Genomic DNA, 24257 nt, shown 5'->3' on the forward strand with positions numbered 1-24257 from the left:
CGTTGCATTGTGGGTAATGTATTTTTCTTTTAGGTTTTGACAAGAAAGAAGAATGTGTGGAATTTAAAAAAAAAATGATGTTCCTGGTTCTCCTGCATCGTTCTTGGTACTTTTTTTTAAAACTGTCCTTCTGGATTATATATATAGATATATATATATCATTTTTATAAACATATATATGTAAAAAGTAGGATAAAAGATACTATTCAAAGTTTTAAAACTTTATTCAAAGTCAGAGTCATACCATGAATTACAAAGTCAGAGTAAATGTGAGAGAAAACCAAAAAGGCCGAGCACAGACATCACCACACAATAACATGTTTCTGTGAGTATTGCATATGAAAGCAAAAATACACAATGAGTTGTCCGGATATATGAAAATAATCTACAAAAGTGGACGCGATGAAATCTATTATTTCATTCATCGAAACACCTCAGAGTATTATTTTTGTGCTATTGTGCTTGGCCCAAAGCAAAGACTCTGTGTTTAATGGTTGTCAACATTTCCATTCAATTTCCTATTTTACTGGAACTATCTATACAATGTACACAGAGACTGTGAGACGTGGTTCAAAGCTCCAGGAAAAGCTTCTACGCAGTTATTTTGTTGTCAAACTATTTTTTCCAAGAATGAACGTTTTCGCTCAAATGTATACTGAGTTTCTTGGGCACGGAAAGTTCCTTTGGGATGAACAAAGCTCTATCTATCTCATCTAATCAGAAGTACTGCTATGATTACCTGCAGTTCAATATAGACTGAGCACTGATTCAGAACGTTGTTGAAACAAAGATGTCCTGATAAATGTGTTGTCTCATTTGAAGAAACTTCATCGGAACATGCAGTGCAGTGTGATCAACATCCATACAGTGTGAGCATAAAAGCAGGTTGTGGCATTCTTTCTTCATGAATTATAAGTTACTAAAATATAGGTTTTTCCAGCATTGAGTTGCAAAACTTTGTCATTACAAAAATTACCACTTTTGACGTCAGTAAGTAAATATGAAGACCTAATGAAGGTCCTTTTAACTGAAATGCCACAATCTCAACACCTTGTTTTTGTGACTATTCATGTCACGTATTCGAGACATGGATGAACTAAGATGGTCTGCGGCATGAACACAGCCTGCAGGGATGTGATTCTCTCATACTGTTATCTCGGAGGGGGCCCCCTCCCCCTCCCACGGCCTCTGCCCGATCCGGCACCCGGCGGTGGTCCATGTCCTCTCGGCCCGGGCGGCCGGCTCACTGGCCCTCGAGCGGTGGGGTTGGGCGATGCCAGAGTCACATCTCTCTGCAAGTTAACGCCTTTACCGGCTGTCCCAGGCCTCGTTTTAGTTGGCTTTGCTTCTGGCTCTGGCTTCTTTACTGTTTAGACGGAGACAGTGATATATCAGCTCAATATCTAGATATAAAGTCACATTAGATTTGAATTCAGAACCATATAAAACCTCAATGAATGCATTTTACTGACCAGGCTGTGGTGGAGGAGCAGGCGGCATGAGGGATCGGTTTGGCAGCAGGTCCTCCAGGTCTTTCATGACCTGGTTGGTGCTGTCCGTGTTGTTCCTCCGGTTCTTCTCTTCATCCCGAGTCTGGACAGACAGAGACGGAGGGAGACAAGGAAAGACAGGTGGTTGAGAGAAAAAAGTGGGGAAAAACATTTCAGAGACATTCAGGAAGAGAGAGAAAACAATAAGGAGGAACAGAACTGTTATGTTAAATGAGTCTTTTACGTTAAAGATATCAAAACAGTGCTTCAAGGATAAGGCTGACAATCTTCTATATTTTTGTTATTGTTTAGAAATCCAATGAAAAGACCAAAACAAACAATGCGTGTCCGTCTCTCAATACTTTCCCTTCCCTGTCTGTGGCTCTCAGCCCCAAGCCCATTGGTTCCTACTGAAGACGTGAATCTTTAAAAATTGTTCACAAAAGTTTTGATTTATAGAAAGGCTCAGCAGTTTCCTAAAACAGCAGGTCACTGTTGTTTTTATCAAATGTTACTCAAACACGAGTAAATGGTGCATATGTTGGGGATTATTTTTCAGGCGTGGATTCATACAAATTTCAGCCTGTTCTACTTCTCAGGGCGAACCCCATTCTCTACTTACCATCTGCATCTTCTTCTTCAGCTCCATGTTGGCGTGTTGATAGGCCTCAGACACTGAGTTCAGATAGTAGATGGCCAGTCTGTAAAGGAGAAATGATGGGATTTGTCATTTTTCAGTGGCTGCAAAGATACACTTATTATGTGTGTGTGTGTGTGTGTGTGTGTGTGTGTGTGTGTGTGTGTGTGTGCGTGTGATCCACTGTGTCTCCTCTACACTCACACCATCAGCAGTACAGCGGGTATGATGAGGCCTGGGTTGGCTGCATAGCTGAAAAGTGTGCCCAAGAAGGCTGGCAGGTCCAGGTCGATCGTCTCCATGATCACATCAAACATCTTCACCTTCCCACTGCAAACATCCACATGGTCAACATGTGTGTGTGTGTGCTTGTGTTTTTATACATCCTCTATGTATGAGTTCTTTGTGTACGTGCTGTTACCTGAAGGGTCCGCAGTCAAATGAAGGCGGCAGGGTCATGATGGTGAAGACGACGGGCAACAGACTGAGGAAGAGGATGAGGAGCAGCAGACCCATGTAGAAGTTGTTGGACTTGGAGGCCTTGAAGACTCTCTCGTGTGGGACGTTGGTGGCCATGACAGCCCAACACTGATAGTACATGGAGCTGAGGAGGCGCAGCACGTTGATGCCGACCAGCCCAGGAGCATAAAACGCACCCATCCTGAAGCACACAGAACATGACAGCACGTCATGTGATTAGATGCTGTGTGACAAACCATTAAATATGAAAGCTTGTTATTTCTGTTTAAATGATAACAATGCCACTATAAGTAAGTCAAAGCTTGTCTGAAAATGTGTTGTAAACAGTGTGTGTGTGTGTGTGTGTAACTGATAATTAGAGGGTCACATTATACATCCACTCAGGGATACTAGATACATGCAGATAAAATAACGCATGCATGTCAATTTAAACACATGCACATGGGTGGAGGCAACGGACAAATAAAGTTCATACCAGATCATTCCTTGATTGAAAACCAATCCAAGTACATTACCGCTGATGTCAAACTCTCCATATGACGGCTGAAAGTGAACGGAGAAAAGGATTACTTACTCCTTAGAGCAGTTAAATAAGTCACCAGGTCAGCAGATAGAGAGCTGGATTTTAGGTAAGTTACTTAATTAGACCTTTGACAAAAAGAGTAACGATATCACGTCAACAATATCAGAAGAAGAATCATTCTGACGATCCAGATTTTGAGACATTTCACACAAAAATCACACAATTGTGTGTTACAATACTCGGATTTGTAAATAACGTTTGGTCCGTCACGGTAGAAAATGTCTTTTTCTCAGCAGACATTTCGACATGTTTTCAGGCTGAAGATGAACAGGTGAGCAAGTTCCAGGAGTAACCTACATGAAGCGGACGCTCCCTCGCTGAAATGTCTTTACTGGGATCCATATTGGGATTGAACCACTGTTAAAGCTATTAGTTACGCTTGTACTTTTACTGATTTAACATTACATTAATACATCTTACTGCACAGTGAACACAGCAACAACTAATACAAATCATAAAGGGTTAGTTTGATTGAAATGACTACGCATTGACAGCTACATTAGTGTTCACCCTGTTTTCCACCTGTGTATTCACCTGAATCTGACTTCTTACATGCTCACAATTTAAAAATGAAAGATGTTTTCTTAAATTGTCGTGTCACAGTGGGACAATCACCGGTGTAAATAACAAAATGATTGATGCTGCTTTGGTTTCAGGGACCTGGTATTGTGCATGCTGGCTCACATGAATAGAACAGAAGCTGCTACTCCATCAAAGCGAGGAACAAAAATTTCACCACTTACTCAGCTATGGACCAGTTTTAGAAACACCCTCAGTAAACCTTTTAAATGCTTCAGCTGTCGGACTCACAAATCCGGCCTCCAGGTCCCAGCACCAGCAGTAGTTGAGGAAGCGAACAATGACAGCTCTAGCAAAGTCACCGATCAGGATGGTCAGGTAGGACACCTGGATGTCCGACACTGTCAGCTTCACAAACTCCTGGAACGACACACATTGAGGAAAGTGAAACGGGGACACAGGGGTTTGTGCCTCGGTTTGTCTGATGATATCCGTCAGACTGATTTTTTTGTGATTTTCCTCACAATGCCGACGGCGGTCTCCCAGCAGGGTCCTCTGATGACATCGCCGGGGTTCATGGGGGGTATGGGGGAATCGGTGCCGTTGAGCATGAGCGTGTAGTTGGCGTAGTACTCCTTCATGGCCCAGATGCTGGCGTTCTTAATGGAATCCTCTTGTTCCAGCTACGGGACACAAAGTGAATCAGTCAACAGTGACACAGGTTTAAGTTAACTGTGATGCAAACAGAGACACAAAACAAAACAATGCGGACTTGAGTCTTAATTCATACGCTTTCTAATATAAATATACATCTTATAGGTATTAATGGTTCTACAGAAATAGTACATGTGGGTTGATTGAGAGACTGTATGCTTAATACTACTGACATTCCCCTCAAACGCACAATCTTGTGGACGTTGGAAAATTCAGCTAAAATAAACAAACAAACGAGAATGTCTCTAAAGTTTTGCTAGAGACCGATAGTGACTAAAATATTCATTACAACCTAGAAGTGGGGCTCAAAAGGTGTAACCTGAGCATAGTACAACATTAAAAGATCTTGGTGTCATAGAAATGAGATCAGTTTAAAATGTATGACATATCCTGTGAGCAAACTTGACATTTTGGCCCAAGTGTGGTACCAGAGGAAAGTCCGAAATGTAAAGAGTCAAACTTCTAGGGTGCCTGAATGCGCTCCGAAAATTTGACTTGATACTCTAGAAAAAACTGTTCAGCTGGTCAGTTTGAAAAAATGAGAACTCACACACACGCGCACTGCTGCTATACCTTGGTGTTGACCTCGTCAAACAGAGCGAACAGAAAGGTGTAGAGGTTTCCCAGGAAGAGGGCGAAGATGCGGCCGAGCTGCCACTTGAGGGCGATTCGTGGATGATAGTCCTCCAGCTCAGCGATGGTCTCAAACAGAGGAGGACACACCAGCCCCAGCAGAGACATGATGAGCTCCAACTGTCCAAAACAAGTACAATCACCAAAAACATCTTGATGTAAAATAAATATTTCATCAGAACGAACACTATTTTATTTGCCTATATTTGTCTCTCTGTCGCTGTCTTTTTTTTTACATATTTTGTCACTGCTATTATTAGAGATTTTTCGGCTGAGTGGCATGTGATGATGGAAAGTCTTTCCTCTTTGTTTTTGTTTTGTCAAATGTGTGTTACAACATTACCTCGTTCTTCTCGTACCAGCTGAGGTCGGTCCTGTTCGCGAACTCCTGAGACCTCTTCACCACGAAGTAGATGAGGTATCCGCTGCCGCCGAGGCTGCAGGTGATCAGGAAGTTAGCCATGACTCTGAGGAACCTCCGCAGGTGAACGTTCTCGTCCTTCTGGTTCTCCTGCTCATCCACGATGGACTCCTGTTCTCGTCAGGAGCAGGAACAGAAAGGATTTACAGTCATTAGCGGTGTAGCAGTGAGCTCAAATGGGACAACCGGTGGACTGAAAAGTACAGCACACGTGTAAAATGGTTGATATCGGTTACCTTGAAGCTGGTGGTGATGGAGGCGTATTTGTTGTCAGCGGTCTCTGAGTTGCCAATGAGGTAATCCCAGCTGGTGAACATCTTCCAGGCAAATGTGAACTCGCCTTCGTCTCCGTCTCCACCGCCGACATCAGCGTTCTTGGCCATTCTGAAACAAAAAAAACATCCTTCCTAATGGGCATTTAGGCAGACAAACCTGTACATCATCAAAATAAAATGTTGATATTTGCATCACAAACGAGTGAATTCAAACAGTAGTTTTATCTTGATGTCTTTAGGTTCCGTTATCCCTGTGTTTGTTTGAGTCCTTGCTTTGTTTTGTCACATTTTAAAAAACTAAATCAAATCAAATCAAACTATCAACAAATTTTATCCAACTCAAGAAGAGAGTAAACGTATAAAAAGCAACCATATAAAACAACCCGAGCAGGTTGCTGCTGCAGACTCACGTGCGGATCACGACCATCAGGCTGTAGCCGAAGGTGCCGATCCCGACCATGAGGTAGGACAGAGGCAGCCTGAACTTCAGCAAGCCGATGGTCCTCTGGTTGTTGTAATAGCCGTAGAACAGGACTGAATATTTGCAGTAGCCCTAAGAAAAAAAGGACGTCATTATTTACTTTTTGCATTTGTTTTACAACTCTGGGAAATTAAGGGTGAAATAAAAAGAAACGGTGTGGTTTAATTACTTAACGAGCAAACTGAATCTTCTCTCTCAGGCTGTTGTGGTTGAAAGATTAGGAAATAATCAGTAGTAAAATAGATATGAGCTGTGCAATCTAGAGAAAGTTCTTTACTTTTGGACTCTTTACAGCATGACTTGAAAATGTATGCGCTAAAACCATTGAGGGTCGGGCTGTTTGTATCGTCACATATCAGACTCACGTTGAAGTCCATGAGGACAGAGTAGTCTTGAGCGGTGTCCTGGTCTGGAGTAGGTACAGTCTTCCTGGGAATGGACCCATAGGGAAGGCCCATCAGAACCTGGAAATAAGCAGAAACATTTGAATTGATAAACTGAATTCCACATATCACTCTCCAGGTGAGCTTTCCTCCTGCCATCAGGGCCCCTATAGGGCCCCTAACAACCTGCCCATGAAAATAAAGCTGGCTGAGTCAGCGTCATCTCTTGATTTCTTTTCTTATATCGAAAACCATTTCCTGATTTTACTTAATTTATCTGTATATTTATCTAAATATTTTTATTTACATTAATTTCATAGTAAAAATATATAATAAATAGCTTGAAGTCTTTCAAACTATATGAGTAATTCTTTGCTTTATGAATGGATTATATTCCAGCTTTATGATTCAGTAACACATCATTTCACCTCTGGGATGACCACCAGTCCAAAAGTGAAACCAAAAAGGACCAAGTTCATGCCGTACATCCAGCGCAGGAAGATAAAGTAAGACGCCACAGATGACCCAAAGTGACCTGAAGACATTGAGGGGATTTATTAACTCGGCATCTGTCCACTAGAAGTCGCTGTTCAGCTGATAAACACCGCTGTGTGCTGTAAACACAACTTACTTTCCACATCTTTGATTTTCCTCTCCCACGGGATACAGGCTGTTCTGAAATTCTCAAAATCCCTCTGGAACTTGATCCATTTCTGGGATAAAAAAACAAAACATTAAAAGTGATTGATGGAAAACACACACACAAGAAAAGAAAAGATAGAAAGTTTGAATTTTGTGCTGACCTTTTTCATCATCACTTTGTAGGCGAACCACTTCCTGCCTTTCCCTTTGCCCAAAGCTCCCTCAAACTTATCCACAAATTCTTGAGCCTCCCTGTGAAGAAACAAGGTCACGTGTGAGATGCATGTTCATTAGAGGGAGCTACTTGTGTTTTTTCCATTTTGATTTTGACATAAGATCATGGTTTCACTGTAAAACAAATATGTTCACATTGCTGACGGGTAAAATGAACCCAAATATTCCACCTACAAATTTAATTGAAATTGTAAATGATTCATTCTCATGTCAAGGCTGGATACATGGCTCAGAGATTCTGCGACGAGCTGAGAAACATGTGTCTCAAGCTGGAGACTAGGACAGATGTATGATTACTTCAGGTCTACGAGCCTCCTCTTCATCCTCCACGGCTTGTTCCTGATGGTGGCAATCAACTTCTTCTTCTCCTCCACCTCCTCCAACAGCTGGGCCATCTCTCCCTCTGACAAGGACTCCTCCTCCTCAGAGTCTGAGTTGGAATCAGATGAACTGGAGCAGAAAAGGGCGATGGAGAGGGAGAAGGGAGTTTGTTGAAGCAAACACAATTGTGAATTACTCTTCTCGCTGCTTCAGGCCAAAGAATATTTATGTTAAACAGAGAAAACAAGACTAACACTCAACAGCCTTGCTGGCGGCTCTGTGGCGCTAAAGCACACCGGTGCTTTGAGCTGAATGCTAATTCTGACAATGCCATCCCTATAGGACCTTTGATGCAGTGACATTGTGTTTCTGAGCTGGATTGGAGTTGTTTAATCCATGACCTGTTGAAATTGATCTCAGATCGGAGCCGCGCCAGGCGCCCGAGTATGTCATGTCTGGATTTAACAGCATCACACGTAGTTTATTTTCCACTTTGTGTTTTATCACATTTCATCGCTATCATCTGTGTGTCAGAGCCACACCGGAGACCCAAACAGGGGATGTCAGAGAGCAGGGAACCAGCTGAGAGTTTGGCTTAGACCGGTGAGCGTGTTGATTGAACCCAGCATGTCGAATGTTTTCACTGTCTGTGCTACTGTCGATGGCAGAGTGTGAAAGCCTTGTGTAAACTTTCACTGGATATCATGCCGAAAAATACGTGATATTGTGGTACGTCTTCTAGATATGATATTAGTTTGTGTACAATTGTGTTTGCAGTGTGTAAAATGGCTGGTATGATGATTTTGCCCAGAATTGTTTCGTTAATTCGGTATATAACGTGTGCTCCACACGTTATATACCGAATTAACGAAACAATTCGTTATATTTGTTTCTGAAAAGTGCATTCTACGACACGCTACCACGCTAAACGGTCTCGCACGAACCCCAAATGGGGCTCGCTCGTCACCAGAAGGAGGACTATTCCCTCTGTATGGATTGCCTCTATTTAAACTGTTAACAGTGAGAAGTGAGTTGACACCGAGAACAAGAAGTGAAGTGTGTCACATGTAAAAGTTAGTTTCAGGTCAGAAGAGCTTTTAGGATATTTTGTCTGGCAAATGTTTTACGAAAATAAAACGTTTCGGTGCTAATGAAGGAGCGTGTAACTGTTGTGAGATGTTTTCACAGGAAGCAGAACGAGGAAAATGCTGAACTGTAGCTGTGATCATCGTGTCGCTGCAGGACAAACACGAGTTGCACTCAGTCTTTCAGAGCAAAGGTTGATTGTAATGGAACCTTTGGATACGATCACCTTCACTTTCTCTACTTTAGATAAGATGGCTAAACCCAGAGATTTATTGAAATCCTGTCTGAGTATCTGAACTCGTGTTGAGGCCACAAACCTAAAACTTTTTTGAATAACGCTTGGCCACTCTGCCTTCTTAGAAAGGATGATGAGCTGTTAGTGACGGACATCCAGGAATTCAGGCATACATACCAACTCGTGTGTGTGTGTTATAATTAGCTGAACTGAGTTAATCATGTCACCTCATCATCATGAGGTCGCACATGATTCTGCAGCCAGAACAGTCACAACATCATCACACACACTTGTTTATTTTTGAACTTTGTTTACATTCTGTTTGTGGGCGGAGCCTAAGCTAGAAAGGCTTCCAGAACTTTGTTTACATTCAGCTTGTGGGCGGAGCCTAAGCCCAAAGCCTTCCAGAACTCACGGAATGCGAAAAGGTATATAGTCTGGATGTCTGTGGATGTGTCATTACATTTTCGCATATCGAATCTACACGATGGCAGAATCCAATCCAACAGAGATGGCTCACATCAGCCTCCTTAAGCGTGAAATAGATCGGCTCAAACATGAACTAGAAACAGATGAACAGGTCAGAAATGCCAGCGACATGAAGCTTAAACTAAAAATGAGAGCTCTTGAGGATGTAAACCAGGGCCTCGAGTTAAAGTTGAAACTGGCCAAGAAGGAGAATGTGGAATTAATCACAAAATCCAACATCATCCAAGATGTCAACAATCGCCAGTTGGCTGAACTTGACCGTTTCTGGAGGTTTCAAGTAGATATGGATAAAAAGCTGCTCACGATGTGTCCGTCCACAGATGTGACAGAGCAGCGTGAGAAAAGTGAGGAAATGCACAATAGAATCGTCGCTAAACTAACACTCGCACATCAAGCTGATGACTTGGAGATCAAAGCTTACTTCAATAGGCGAGAGAAAGAGAAGGATGTGAGCAACCAAAAGCAAAACGAAGAGGTAGATTCCACTCACAAAGAGGAAATTAAACAGCTTGAGGCTGAACGGCACGCTGAAAAGGTGGACCACAATAATGAAGTAATAGAACTACAGCGGCAGAAGAGGATAGATGAAGCCAACTTCAAGCATGAGAGAGAGATTCTCAACGACCATTACGACAAGCTGGTAAAAGACTGCGATAAACTGAAAAAAAGTAATGATATCCTGAGTGAGAGAATTTGCGAGCTGTATGAGATGGATGATCTCAAAGAGACAAATGAGAATCTCATGCTGAATGCTGCAAAACATGAGACGACTATTCGTGATACCACAAACGAGTTGTGGGATTTGAAAGAGTCCTACAAAAAACTCCAATTCACTCTTCACGAGGAGAAAAATTCATATGCAGTTTTAAAAACCAAATTAGACCTGGACCACAAAGTGGAAAAGGCACAAGAGTTAAAAATAAAAAAAAGCGCTTCTCGAGTTAAAAAAAGAGCAGGAGGCCAAGCAGGAGGCCTTTGCAATAAACCACACGCTCACCAGGAAAATTGAAAATCTGGAGAACAAACGGAGGGCTTTGGAGCTAGAGATGAAAAAATTAAGGGAGGAGCGCCAAATATCGCAGACCTATCAGCTGCGCTTCAAGGAGGGTCTGCAGGGTTGCTTTGATGAAATTAACAACAAAAAGGAATTCAAAAAAAGAATTATTGAGCTTAAAAGACGCTACGTGGACGAAGACGACGAATCCGCGGACGTGGTAAAGGAATGCATTCAAAGAAATCCAGAGGAAAAGAAGAACGAATCAGTATTCATGGGAAATGTGTCAAAAGCTTTCAAAAAGATGAACAATTGGAAGAAAGGCATCAACACTGGCATGAAAGAACAGGCTGTAAATGAGGTGGTGAGACTCCAAGAGAGACAATCGAAGCACATCACCATTATCAACGAGCAGACAGTGCAATTAAAGGAGCAAAAAAAGGCGGAAAAGAAAGTGGATGCAGCACCAGCTGACGTGCCACGCAAGGGCACCGTATACATACATGTGAAGCCTAAGGTGATGAGAGCCAAATGCGGTGACCGTACTCGGCTCTCATCGATGGACGCTCAGTGCCATGATGTGTGATCCATAGATGAGAGCCGAATGCGGTGACCGCACTCGGCTCTCATCGATGGACGCTCAGTGCCGTGATGTGTGATCCATAGATGAGAGCCGAATGCGGTGACCGCACTCGGCTCTCATCGATGGACGCTCAGTGCGGTGATGTGTGATCCATAGATGAGAGCCGAATGCGGTGACCGCACTCGGCTCTCATCGATGGACGCTCAGTGCCGTGATGTGTGATCCATAGATGATGTGTGATGTGTGATGTGTGATCCATCGATGATGTGTGATGTGTGATCCATCGATGATGTGTGATGTGTGATCCATCGATGGACGCTCAGTGCGGTGATGTGTGATCCATCGATGTGTGGTGCACATCCCCTGGGGGTGCGCGCACCACACTTTGGGAATCGCTGCTATAGAGCAACAATGCTACCGTGACTAAAGAAAATCACTCTGGCTGATCAAAAACTGTATTACGTGCAGACAGGTACTGAGGGATTGCAAGTAGGCAATGTTTCATTTTGACGGGTCACACGCCAAAAAGGCTGAGAAATTTAGGGACGGTGAGCACCTAATAGCAAGCATTGTTCTTAGCCTAGTTTAGTAGCTTGCCATGAAGTTTGTTCTAGATATTCATGCTCCCCAGATGATAAACCTTTTTCATTTAGGCATATCGCTTTCTGCAAGCACCACCCTCACACCAAAAAATTACAACGTTGTACACTGAAAACTACAGATTTCCATGTATTAAGCTGGGAGGGTTATTCTATGAATTGGAAATGACATTGTCCATTAAAGAAATGTGGATCTTGACTTAAAGGCCCTTGTTAAAATAACTAAAGTACCTGACTTCTTACCTGTCGTCCTTTTTCTTCTTCTTCTTGTCATTGTCCTTCCCCTTGTCCTTCCCTTTGTCTTTCCCTTTGGCATCCCCCTTCTTACCCTTACTGTCCTCCGCCTCTTTCTGTCCTTTCCTCCCTCCTCCCTTCTTTCCCTTCTTTCCCTTCCCCACATCGCTGTCCTCTTCATCACTGTCCTCAGCTTTGCCTCCTTTCTTCCTATTGGCTGCTCCTTTTCGCTTCTTCTTGGGAGCCTCGTCCTCGCTGTCATCATCATCATCATCGCCACCCCCACGTTTCTTGGTGGGCTTCTTCTTGTTCGCCACCCTGCGCCCCCTGGGAGCTTCATCTTCATCATCCTCGTCTTCGTCCTCACTGGCGGGTTTTTTCCCTCGGCCTCTTCCTTTTGCACCTCCTCTTCCAGCTCCCTGTCTCCTGTTCGCTCTCCTCTGGGTGCCGTCGTCTACATTATGACCAAATAAAACAGATAAAATATCGCATTTGGTCTTCATGTTATTTGATTGTTAGACAACAATTCTTTTCAAATCAGTTCCATGACGTGGTGTTTTATCCACTCACCATCACTGCCACTCAAATCACCGTCAACCTCTATCTCAACTGAGGAAGGACACACAAAAAAGCAAAACAATCATATTCTCGAACAGCTCAAGTGACCACATTCATCAACAATGCCAACAATTACAATTGTGTAATGTCAGTCAGTCCTCCACTGTGGTCCAGAGGGAAATATGTTGCTAAGACATTCATGTTCTCAACAGGTACTGTGATAATATATCATCTAGTCAAAATTGTAATTAGTCCTTTACTTTGCTTGATGATCAAGTACCTGCAAAACTGACATCAGCCTCAGCTGCACTTTGTGTTTAGTGCTAATTAGCATGCTACGGTGGAGAACATTGTAAACATTAACTGCTAAACATCAGCAAGCTAGCATTCTCATTTTTGAGAATGTTAGCATGCTGATGTTAGCATTTAGCTTAAAGCCCCATTGTGCCTAAATACAGCGTCACAGAGCTGCTAGCGTGGCTGCAGCGTAGATAGACATGCACTGGCCGACATTTATCAAAGAAAAACAATGGTCACCCTTTCTTGTAATTTAGACTTTTGTGTTAAATAATCTATCTCTTAGCGATCTTATTATTCTAAGACATTTCTTAAATGTAAAAAAAAAACACCTCTCCAATTTTTCTTTTGGGAAAGTGAAATGCACCTATATTCAAATAAAGAATTAAGAATTTTTTACAATGAAGTTGTAAGGTAATAAAGTTGTAAGGTAGTACAATAGTGAGCTCCCATGTTCTGTGATGGGGCCTGCAGGGTACTGAAACTTGAAACGATTGGATTTTTTTTTATTTTACTGGAAACACAAATAATGAATGATATATCATTGCACGAGGTGTTACTCATCACATTACATGTTAAAATGGCAGAAACATGCTTCCTTTTCTCAAAAACACTAATTAAAGAAATGCAGATTATTTCAATTGTTCCAATGATTTTGCTATTGACCAAATAGCTGAAAAACTAATGAAATTCCCATCAGCCTCAGCTGTACTTTGTGTTTTGTGCTAAGTAGCTAATGTTAGCATGCTAACACACTAAACTCTCTGTGGAGTTGTTGAGATCTAGTTGTACTATGAAGCTGCTTTTCTATGATTGGGTCTCCAATTTCTTTACCAAATATGCGAACTAGCACCCTAATCCTTTGAAAGTGTCTTTAACATGCATTTGGTATCATTTCCATAACCCGGCCTAAACGTAGTTCCACAGTGGGTGGAGACCAGTGGAAATATAAGCAGAACCTGTGATGATGTCCCTGCTTGTGAGAAAGGGTCAAAAGTCACATGACCGAAGTCCACACCTCTGGTATTAAAGCGTTTGATGTTGTATAAAGTATGTTAGTAGTAAGTGTTCTTACATTTTACTGCACAAATTCTTCATTCAAATTTCTTTTAACAGAGGAAAAAAACATTTCTCCTCCGAAATGAATCACACATTTGAATGACCTACACAACTTACATCATTATGACCTAAAAAGCAAATGATTCCAGTCCTCTGATCCTTAACTCACCATCATCGTTTGAAACTGTATCTCTCTTTCTCGGCATGATGAAAACTAAAAAGCGTCCGTCCCCTGTGTCCTCTGCAGCGCTGGCCCGGTCTACACCCCAGCAGGTTGGATCTCTTCTCTCTCGGCTCCACGTCAGCAACCAACTCAGGTATCTGACAGCGCCGTCACTATGACGACTGCTGCATGTGACCCGCTCTCAACAGGTGTTCGTGGATAGGTGATAAACTATATAAAATATATCTTTTATCATTACTACATAGACATACATCCTAGGGTCACACCACGGCTCATATCAGGCCCTTAGCTCTTAAAATCCATTAGTGTGGCTCTACTTAGCTCGGCTTGACTAATGCAACCTGCTTTGTTTTTCCTAAATGGACACAGGACCATCTACAGTGCCTAGAGACACTCTCACTCGTCTTGTTATTGCAGACCACACATACACACACACACACACACACACACACACACACAGACACAAGAAGACCAGACGCCCTGAAGATTTAATGAAGGTTTAGGTTTCTCTGTGAGGCTCATTAGGCAAACAGTAAATACTCTGAGATGACTTTGCAGTTACAGTATTTCTATTTTGACTTGTTTTTTAAAGAAACACAGCAGGTATAGAGTCAGCGAACCCGCTCCAGAGACCGACATCAGCTATCTGTGTGTGGGCCGAGCTGAAACCATCCGAAGAAACACCTCATATAGACTCATTAAATAATAGAGTGGAGCTCATTTTTCACGGCCAAAATGATTCCATTACATGCTTGTCGGTTCCTCACAGGTGAGACGTGGATCACACCCTTTCAGACTTGTGCTGGTGCACATGTCAGTATGCTGCAGGTGACACATCTGCTGCATTCCTGCCCACCTGTTCAGGGAATATGGGCACAGGTCCATATGTTGAGAAAGTGGTGTAATTAGTTGATCCTATTTAGGTCCTCGAGCACTAATGTAGTTCACCACACAGACCAAGCATTTCTTCAACCTAAAGTGGACATTTTGTAAGTTTATATATGTATTTATATATTTATATATGTATTTATATAATTCATGAGGGCTTACATGCATGCACACATTGGTTTGTGTGTATTAAGCTGCCAGTATGCTCCAGAAATGCTTGTTGAATAGCTTTTGGTACATCTTTACACAGGTATATCTGTCACTTGTTATGTGAACAACTGAGTGCACCGCTATGAATGTCTTCCATGAAATACTGTGCAATGTGTGCCTTAATCCCCGTATTTAAACAATATGGAGGCCTGGGTTTAATTAAACCTGTGTTATATTAACATAAGTTTTCTAGTTGTAAATCCAGTTCTTTGAATATGTCCACAGGCGGAGCCTCCATTATGTAAACCAACAGCGATTAGTAGGTTCATTTTGTAATTAGCCTATTATTTAGTCTATAAAATGCCAAATGCCCGGAGTGCAGTCGTGTCCCTCTCGATACCCGCTGCAGGGAAATTCTGTTTACAACTAAACAGCTGAAAATAACCATTTCATTCAAATCTGGACACGTTTATAATCTTGACACGCATTTCTAAACACATGCATGTCTAACAACCTAAACTAAATCAATATTTCATGCATCACCACCATGAAAGATGCATGAGCAATTAAAAGTTAATGGAAGTAGTCTCACAAATGCTGCATTATTACTGCACATCTGTGACCGAGCAACAAAGCATGACAAAAGTACTGAAAAATAATGTAAAAATGCTACTTTAAACATGTTTTATTCCATGTACATAGTCAGAATTGGGAATATTAAACTCTAAATATTACTACAGATCTTGCGATGGGATCACATCAGCCGTGACGGCAAATCGAGGGGCGTGAAGTCAACTTCCTAACTTCCTACTCCCAAACAGTGTTGACTGTATGTGTCATCTCTTTATATTTACAGTGGAGTGGTCTTTATTCATGGAGTAAATCTTTATATTCATTTGTTTTTAAGAGTTTCATCATTTTCACCAAATGAACAATAAGTGTAAGTGTAGTCACGTTTGAGCTTTTGTTTTAAAGCTACAAGTTGCTAAATGGGATAAAATAAGTCTGTTATGCCACCTAGTGGCTATTGGCTGTAAATTGACATAATTATATACTAACCAACAACTGGTTGTTTATATGCAACATAGGTCAGAAAATGTACACATTACAGCCTGTATATTAACACATCAATTATTTGTCACTTACCTATTCTCCAGAGTGAGTACCTTTACTTCAAACACTTTCCTTTATGCTTTATAGATGTTCTTCTAATCCCGTCTAATAATTGTGCATTTATTGTGAACAATATAATTTTACTTTACGTGTCCCAGGAACATGATTAGCAACCTGACTGACTGAGCAACAGAAGTGTGTTAATGTCGCTGGTGTGTGTGTGTGTGCATCAAAACATACAGCCCTCATGGTGAGGCAGGGGAGCAGGTGTCATAGCGTGACCCGAGGCCACGCTCACTGCAACAGATCCTGTTTCCCCTGCAGCGACACCAGCCACATAACAGATGAACCGCCCGATATTTAAATACTGCCGTCTGTCGGTTCATCTGCTGATGTTGCACTGAACGTCTGTACCCGTTCAACGTAAACTTGGTTTATGTTTCATTAAAGTGCTGTAACATAGATATGCTTACAAAATGCATTTCTTGTTTTGATATCTTTCTGGACAAATGCTGGTGAAAACTAAAGATCTGTCATCCTTTCCTTACCCGGTAACGGTGGTACGCCGGGCTATTTGATGTCAAATTTGTACAGACTACTGCACAGTGCGAGGTAAACATTCATAGCATCTTCCAAGATTATTCAGTATAGATGCATGCACGGGTGCGGTCGGAAAAATATAATTCCTACATGAAGCTGCTCACAACTTTTGTGGATTATTTTTTCTAGTGTCAAGGACAATACCTCCAACACTCTGCAACTAACACCAAAACAATTTACATTGATAAAAAGCACTACAGGTAAAAATAAAATATGTATTTTTGATCTTGATGTGAACTGTTCCTGTTCGACAGATTGAGTGTAACTGAACATTGAATTGGTCACATTTCCTGACCGCTGATTGTTCCAAAGTTTACACTCAAGAGAGAAAACCTCTTCCCTTCGACAGCGGCTACTGTAAAACAACTTTATATAGATTAATAAGGATAAAAGTTCAGAAATGAAGGACAAGTTATACATTTTTGTTTTGACAACAGTGACAAACTGAAGAGCCATGAACTCTTGATTTTATATTTGTGAACATAATTTATTTACATCATACAATTATTTCTTTATTATTGGAAGATTACGCACACTGCAGTATATAAATAAAGATGTTTGTACAAACTTGCATAACTAAAAGGGTAAAAAACAAAAACACACGTTAAGCAGCCAGACCAAAACAAAAAATAAATCAAAAACGGAAAATGATTAATAACCTACGACCACAGGCCTAAGTCACCGCGGCACACAACCACTCAGTCTCATACAACAGACGTCCACATTTACTCCCACAAACACACACGTGTGTTTGATACGCAGTATGCAACAGTCCAACACCTCCCAACTTCTTGTCAGCTCACATTAAAAATTTAGGAAAACATTCAATAGTGAAGTAAAAGATGAAATATTAGTGGAGCTAAACCCTTTCGAAGGCAAAAATTAATACAAGTTCAGGCTACTTGTCATACAACAACACTCGGCATACACCACTTGTCTGGAAAACGGGGGAAACAAACATTTTAACGAGTATCGGTTTGAAAGACCTAAAGAGCAGGACGTCGACGTGCCTGCAAATCAGATCCCGGGGCACAGAGCGGGTCACAGCATTCAGCCCACGATCAACAGGAGGGAAGAAAAGAAGTAAACTGTTAAACTACATTGTGTTTCTAGTGCCGCACACAGCGGGAGGGAAGGAATATGAGCAACAAACTGTCTCTCTTTTTTTTCTTCTTTTTTTTTCAAAGTCTCTTCAGCAACATGTCTGAGCTGTGTGTTAGAGAGAGGGGGGGGGGGGGGGGGGGGGGGGGCACACAGAAGCATTTGAGGCTGTTACTTACCAGGACGCAAAGTCTGACAGGTAAGGAGGGTTAAACTCGGACCCCACAGAGTGAAGTGGAGGCCAAAAAACTTAAAACGAAAAACAACCATTTTGCTACTCAAGCCAGCAGAGAGCAAGCACGGCTGAGACGGCACCATCAGCGAACAGCAGGAAAGGTCTTCAGAGACCAAACGGGCCCAAGTGTCCGAGCTCTTTCCAGGCAGCACAGCCATCTTCTAAAAAGGTCAACGACTCCTTCGTCAGCAACCTCTCGCAGTCACTTCCAATGATATAACCCCCCCCCCCCCCTCCACATATACAACCCTTCAAAAGTGTTAGACACGCACTAAAACAACAATGAAAGCTGAAAATATATGTGAACTTTCATGCACTGGGGAAAAAGTCTTGAATGTGAAACAAACGAGGGGAAAAGAACAAAAACAGGTCATTCAGGAAGAAGGCTGGGCTCAAGTCCATTCTTTTTTTTTTTTTTTTAAGCCTATAGATCCCAGTGTTCAAAGTCAAACTGAGTCCTTTTCATATTCTCTGGATCTTGTCAGCAACAACCACGGGGTTCTCTTTGCGAATCCTGTCAGCAGCTTCGGCTCTGTAGTCGTACGGACAGTTATGCTTATCTGAGTAACGGTGAAGTCCACAGAACAGATTCCCACAGCGGCAGTCGAAACCTGAAAGGCCACAGCAGAGGACAGGCCGCGTCATGTCAGTAAAGTGCTCACAAATGCGAAACATCCCCGACTGCAAACATCCTGGCACACATGATGTTAACCTTAAAAACTCATCTTTTAAAATGACTGACTAGAGACAGATCTCAATATTCTGTAGTCACAAGACGTTGGACTTGAGTGATGCCTTTTGCAGGATCCTTCATGCAAGAAGCTTCTGTAAAGATGTTTTTAAGGACCTTCTAGGAAAACTAATTCTATTTTTGCCTTTATCAGACAGTTTGACAGTGAAGAGATAGACAGGAAACAGCAGGAGAGAGGTGTGTTAACAAGGCGCTACGTGAAATCAATAAACTTCTCAACTCATTATCTGTCACTCTCCTTTTTGGCTCTTTGCTGCCAAATGTGTTACTTTTACATTTGCTGCAGAAGGTTGTGATGGATCACTAAAGTTCTTCTTCTTTTCAAATCAGCCATTGCGAAAAAAGTAAAAGTTTATCCGCTGCTCGTATTCTGCTGTGGACTGCGTGACAAAATGGCAGATAAGCATAGCTTGCTGTGCTCTGGTTTGACCGAATTGTGTTGAAAGCCAGAAACGCAGCTGCTATCGTAAATAACTAAACTACAATATTTAAACTAAAAGAACTAAATGAACTTGACCCAGAAGAAAAAGAACAAACCCGGGACTAGTGGACACATTATGTCAGTTGTTGGTGTCACTTCTTACCTGTAAGGCCGACTTTTTTGCGGCACATAAAGCAGCGATTCTTCTTGGGTTTTTGGGGCTCTGGGGCTTTGGACTGCTCAGCGGAGGGATGAGAGGCAGAGGATGTGGGCTGAGTCAAAACTGGAGATGCATAAGAAAAACACTTAACTCAGTAAAGTACCCGACATAGAATTGTAAAAAGAGTAATAATTTCTCTGACTAAAACCCCCCTCATGTATGTAATCGGGAGAGGATAAATTATTAGATGTAGACATGTGCAATTTTATATTGCAATGTTAATATACAGTATATTGTCATGGTACATTTTGTTGAGTTTAAATTTAAAATAACCAGATATATCAGTTTATGGCCGACACGTCAAGGTACTACCATTTACATCCAACCCACCTGGGTCTGTGAGCTCTACTTTGCTCCCCGATGCTCCTTTCTCCTCACAGGAGAGACTCATCTCAGTCATCTGCTGCGTTACAGACATGGCAGTTGAAACCCCACTGCAACGGATAAACAGGACAAAATGAGTAAAAATAATTACATAACCATATTTACCATGTATTCAACTGTCTTTATCGGCTGAAGAGACACTCATGAGATCCTACTACGGATGTATTGTTTCAGGTTTAATGGTGCCTTTAACTCAACATGAGTTTGTTGACAAATTGAGTTTTTTTCCAGATTTAAAAAAAATATTTACATCCAGGTTTAGAATTAAGTAGAGCTCTGTTGCACAATTAAAATCTAATCTCTGTTTAGACTTAAACCTGAATTTAATAGAATGTAATCAATATGGAGATGTTTGCTCTGTATTGCTTAACAACACTTTGCCTTGTTTGCTAGCCATCTTAAATTTGATCTTCCTTAATATTAAGAGTTTTCAAGTTTGGTGCAAAATGATTTTAAGTTGAAGACTTTTATTAAAAATGAATTCTTGTTTGTTGCTCTACTCCAGGGGATCCCTCACCTGAAAGCCTCAGTGGCTGCAGCAGAGGCAGAGGCCTCAGCTGCCTCCTCTGCAGCAGCGACTGCAGCAGCTGCAGCGTTATTCAAGGTGGCCTCTAACCTCTGGATGGCAGAAGCCTCAGCTGCGGGGCCACCGCTGCCGCCTGAGGGAGAATTCACCAAATGTTACAGTCGGACACGTTATGGTCGGGCACACGTTACATTACGGCCGGACGCGTTACGGCCAGGCACAGAGGTTGGGAGTTTTATCCAACGTCCAAAAAAACCAAATCGTGTGATGGACACAGCAGGTCTTACCAAGAGCACTCAAAGTACTGACTCCTCCATTGTTCTGCCTTGACAGCTGCTCCTTATGGCACACAGAGCACATGCCATTAGTCCTAGGGTTGCCATAGAAACCACACCCATTAGCACAGGGCATAGGAACCGGGCTCTGATTGGTCTCCTGGGCCATGATGAGGTCTGCCGCCGGGTGTACCTGAGGATACAAACAAAGACGCACGCTGGAGTGATACAGGGGAAAGGACCGGTCGTAAGAAATTATAAATAGACCCCCAGAAGAAGACATTTTCAGTGCGATGCTTCATAATAATCTGATAAAGTTAGACTCTTGGAGTCTGGAATTCAGAGTACCGTGATATCGTGATTTAACTAAACTCAGCTGCATTATAGCCAACAATCACAACAAGAAGATCAATACACAACTACAGAGACGGGCAATGTTCATATTTGATTTTGTCGTTTGTATGCAGATTTAAGTGAACAAACAAATATCTATAATTCACAGGTCAGAACAGTCTATTTTCACCCCTGGCTGCAGTCTTCCTGACAGTCAACTCCACTTAACACACCCATACAACACTACGCATCACCTGGTAGCTATTTGATTTAATACAACATCAAATTGTGATTTGCATACGGTCACCAGACAGTCACTGATCACGACTGAGAAAAGCTCCTTTCCCAAATAATCTGTTAATAAGCTTTTTGTGGAGCTTTAACTCACACCTCACAGTGACTGAGAAAGCTCTGGTGGCATCACATGACCTAATTGTCACGGGATAGCGGTTTCGGGGAGAGATCGCAACCTATCCTGTTATCCTTATAAGATGTTCTTTTGCATTGTATGCAAATATCTTCTTGATCTTCACTGATGAAGACTGTGAGATGTGGTTTGTAACCCTGGATAAGATAGTAGGGGGATCTGATCATTTTGTCACACCAATTTTAGAATACTTTAATTGGGCAAAACTCTTGTTTGGACAACATTCGACTTTTGAACAAAGGTAATACATAATAAAACATAATTATATTAGTCAAAGTCTTGGAGAAGACTTAATAATTACTGGTAAAACATGGGGTAACCAAAAAGGAAAGTAATCACATCAGGGTTGATTGCATCAGTCCTCCTCTGTCGACCCTTGACCCCTGCAATCTGCACTTTCACGTGTGTCTGTGTGCCTGCAGGCAGTGCTCCTGGCAGCTCCAGGCTCACATGGACCTGTGTATGAAGGCTTTTCTTTGTCACAGAAGTGCAATGTGACATCGTGATCTCCGAGGTACACACTCTCGAGTTACTTTAATACTGAGACCACATCTAATTATAGACAATACCTAGAATCCTGTAAACAGAGCTGCTATCGTTAAAAATGTGAAGGTGTTCCCATTAAAAATTACTATCAGCTCTCTAACACATGGAGGAAACGTATTATAAAGACAGAGTCTGCCCAATCCTACACAGTTAAGACAGTGTTGGGCAGGAGACTCGTGGAAACAGATTCTAACATGGCTACAAGACCCAACACCTGTAGATCACACAATAAGACGAGCACGTTAAGACAAAAGCAAAATTCGCTCACTGTCCCCCCAACATGTAGTTAGTGGTTCTGGGATCATGCTAACGTGAAACTCGTCCGAGGCTCAAAAACAACATCTCTACTTAGAAGTGCTCAACCGGGGTGTAATAAGTAATCAATACCAGTTATGTCGGCTGCTTCCTGACAAACACCGGGCCACAGCCGGGTTACTTCGTCGAATCCACTGAGTCATGCTAGCAAGCTAATGGCTGCTGGTGCTACAGCCTTTCTTTAAAAAAAAAAAAAAGATGCTACATGGCACCTGGCAGGTTGAACATCGTAACCTCTGAGTATAGTTTTAAAAAGGTTCCAAGTTTAAACACAGATAACCAAAGCGCAATTAAGCTCTAGATGATTTAGTTCAATTGCTCGTGAGCTAACTAGAGTTAGCAACAACAACCGTGTGAGCAGATTCTCGTGATCTTGCTAATGTTAGCATGCTAGGTGGTTAGCTATGAGTTAGCACTGCTGTTGCCTTCGCTTTGTCTGTTCTTTGTTTTTGTTCCGACTAAAGATGAACTAATTATATTGACAATAACTTATAACAAAGTCACTTTACGAGTATTACCGTGGGGAATACGGCCATGAATCAAATATGTTAAGAAGGTAGCTACAACAAATAATCGTAAAACCTTCATGTAGCCAACCAGATTAACGTTAGCATCAAGTAGAGTCTGTATGTTTAGTTAGTGGACAGAATGTTGTTGAAGAGCAAAGACAGTAATGATTATGCTGTGATTGTAGTTGTTTAGTAGCTAACTTAGCTGGTTTACGATGTTTTAAGTCACGTTTCACTTATATTTAATATTAAAACTTCGCAGCTCGATAAAAAGTTTTCATCGACACGTGTTAACCAAAACGATTTATTTAATCCTAGTTATAACGAAGTTACATTTACATTAACGTATATTAACGTCAGCTAAAACGTGACTTTAACATTGTTAATGTTTTACTGTTCACTACAGAAACTTCCCAAACAACCACGTATGCTAGCTGACTAGTTTCACTAACGATAGTTAACTTACCGTGTGTCTGAGAAACGATGTTTTTCCTCTAAACTTTTTGACAGACGGAATGACTACGTGTATCTTGGGGCTGACTAACTAGGGCCGTCTAGGTACGTCGTTGTTTGTGACCTTCTGTTCAGTCCTCTCACTAAACCGTAGACTCCGCTCCGCCTGGGAGCTCTGGTGGCTAACTTCGCTGCCGTCCTCTGTCGCTGATTTGTGGGGGCATCTGTTTTGTTTTACGTGGTGCGTTTGGGTCCTTTCTTTTTCCGGTAGACGTCACGGAAATTGTGATCCTCCGATTGGAAGGCAGGAGTGTTGAGTATAGCCACGAAAGATTTCAGGCCATTAAAAAACAGTAGACCTACTTCATTTACCAAGTTCTTCGTAGCTTCGACCTCAGTGTTGCTTATCAATGAATCTTCATGTAATCAGAAAGTGTAACGTGTATCATCGTGTAACGTTAGATCAAGAAAACAAGTCTGAGAGGATGTGTTGCCTTCAAATGCTCCTCGTAAACTCTAGCTCCACCAAGAGACTTCTGTACTGTCACTGTTGAGCTGTGATTACTAGTTTGCTACTCACCTTGACGCGTTGCCTTTATCTCCCCTTGAACAGTTCAGGGTATAAGACCATCATACATGGATGGAATACTGAACAGGTCTAGGATCAGGGGCAAAGGGGTCAGGGGGCACCAGAACAAAAGTCTCCAAAAGTGGGGATGTCCTAAATCCGGGTCAGTTTGAAACCTGATAATTTAATACTTAGTGGCCTGTCTGCTGATACCATGTTTTCTCTGTTCATTATTTTTTTTCTTACATTAATCACAATTTCCTTGTGCCTCTATACAAATACAACACAAACAATGGTAAAAAAAAAAACGC

At 41.8% G+C, this 24257-nt stretch overlaps 2 protein-coding genes across 3 annotated transcripts; both read right to left on the reverse strand.

Annotated features, from left to right (window-relative positions):
* Positions 1–239: 239 nt before the first annotated feature.
* tmc2a (transmembrane channel-like 2a) lies at positions 240–14295 on the reverse strand. The gene is made up of 20 exons (XM_076079769.1): positions 14117–14295; positions 12604–12642; positions 12043–12487; positions 7790–7942; positions 7420–7510; positions 7248–7329; positions 7045–7151; positions 6599–6697; positions 6163–6305; positions 5714–5861; positions 5400–5588; positions 4997–5176; positions 4234–4392; positions 4001–4129; positions 3083–3150; positions 2549–2788; positions 2332–2457; positions 2113–2191; positions 1473–1593; positions 240–1366 (listed from the first exon to the last, which is right to left on the reverse strand). Exons 1-20 carry the CDS (start codon positions 14151–14153, stop codon positions 1152–1154), a joined length of 2850 nt encoding a protein of 949 aa, XP_075935884.1. The 5' UTR covers positions 14154–14295; the 3' UTR covers positions 240–1151.
* A 3053-nt stretch (positions 14296–17348) lies between these two features.
* On the reverse strand, positions 17349–23779 carry zfand5b (zinc finger, AN1-type domain 5b). 2 transcript variants are annotated; one of them, XM_076079543.1, is made up of 7 exons: positions 23392–23779; positions 21895–22011; positions 20808–20988; positions 20512–20653; positions 19941–20044; positions 19554–19673; positions 17349–18829 (listed from the first exon to the last, which is right to left on the reverse strand). In XM_076079543.1, exons 3-7 carry the CDS (start codon positions 20962–20964, stop codon positions 18681–18683), a joined length of 672 nt encoding a protein of 223 aa, XP_075935658.1. In that variant the 5' UTR covers positions 20965–20988; positions 21895–22011; positions 23392–23779; the 3' UTR covers positions 17349–18680. The 2 variants fall into 2 exon arrangements, with proteins under 2 accessions (XP_075935658.1, XP_075935657.1); XM_076079542.1 differs by lacking the exon at positions 21895–22011 and having other exon boundaries at positions 23392–23776.
* Positions 23780–24257: the final 478 nt, after the last annotated feature.

The sequence above is a fragment of the Anarhichas minor genome, unplaced genomic scaffold (genome assembly GCF_050575085.1).
Source record: "Anarhichas minor isolate MPS153535 unplaced genomic scaffold, ASM5057508v1 ptg000073l, whole genome shotgun sequence".
Classification (NCBI taxonomy): Eukaryota; Metazoa; Chordata; class Actinopteri; order Perciformes; family Anarhichadidae; genus Anarhichas; species Anarhichas minor.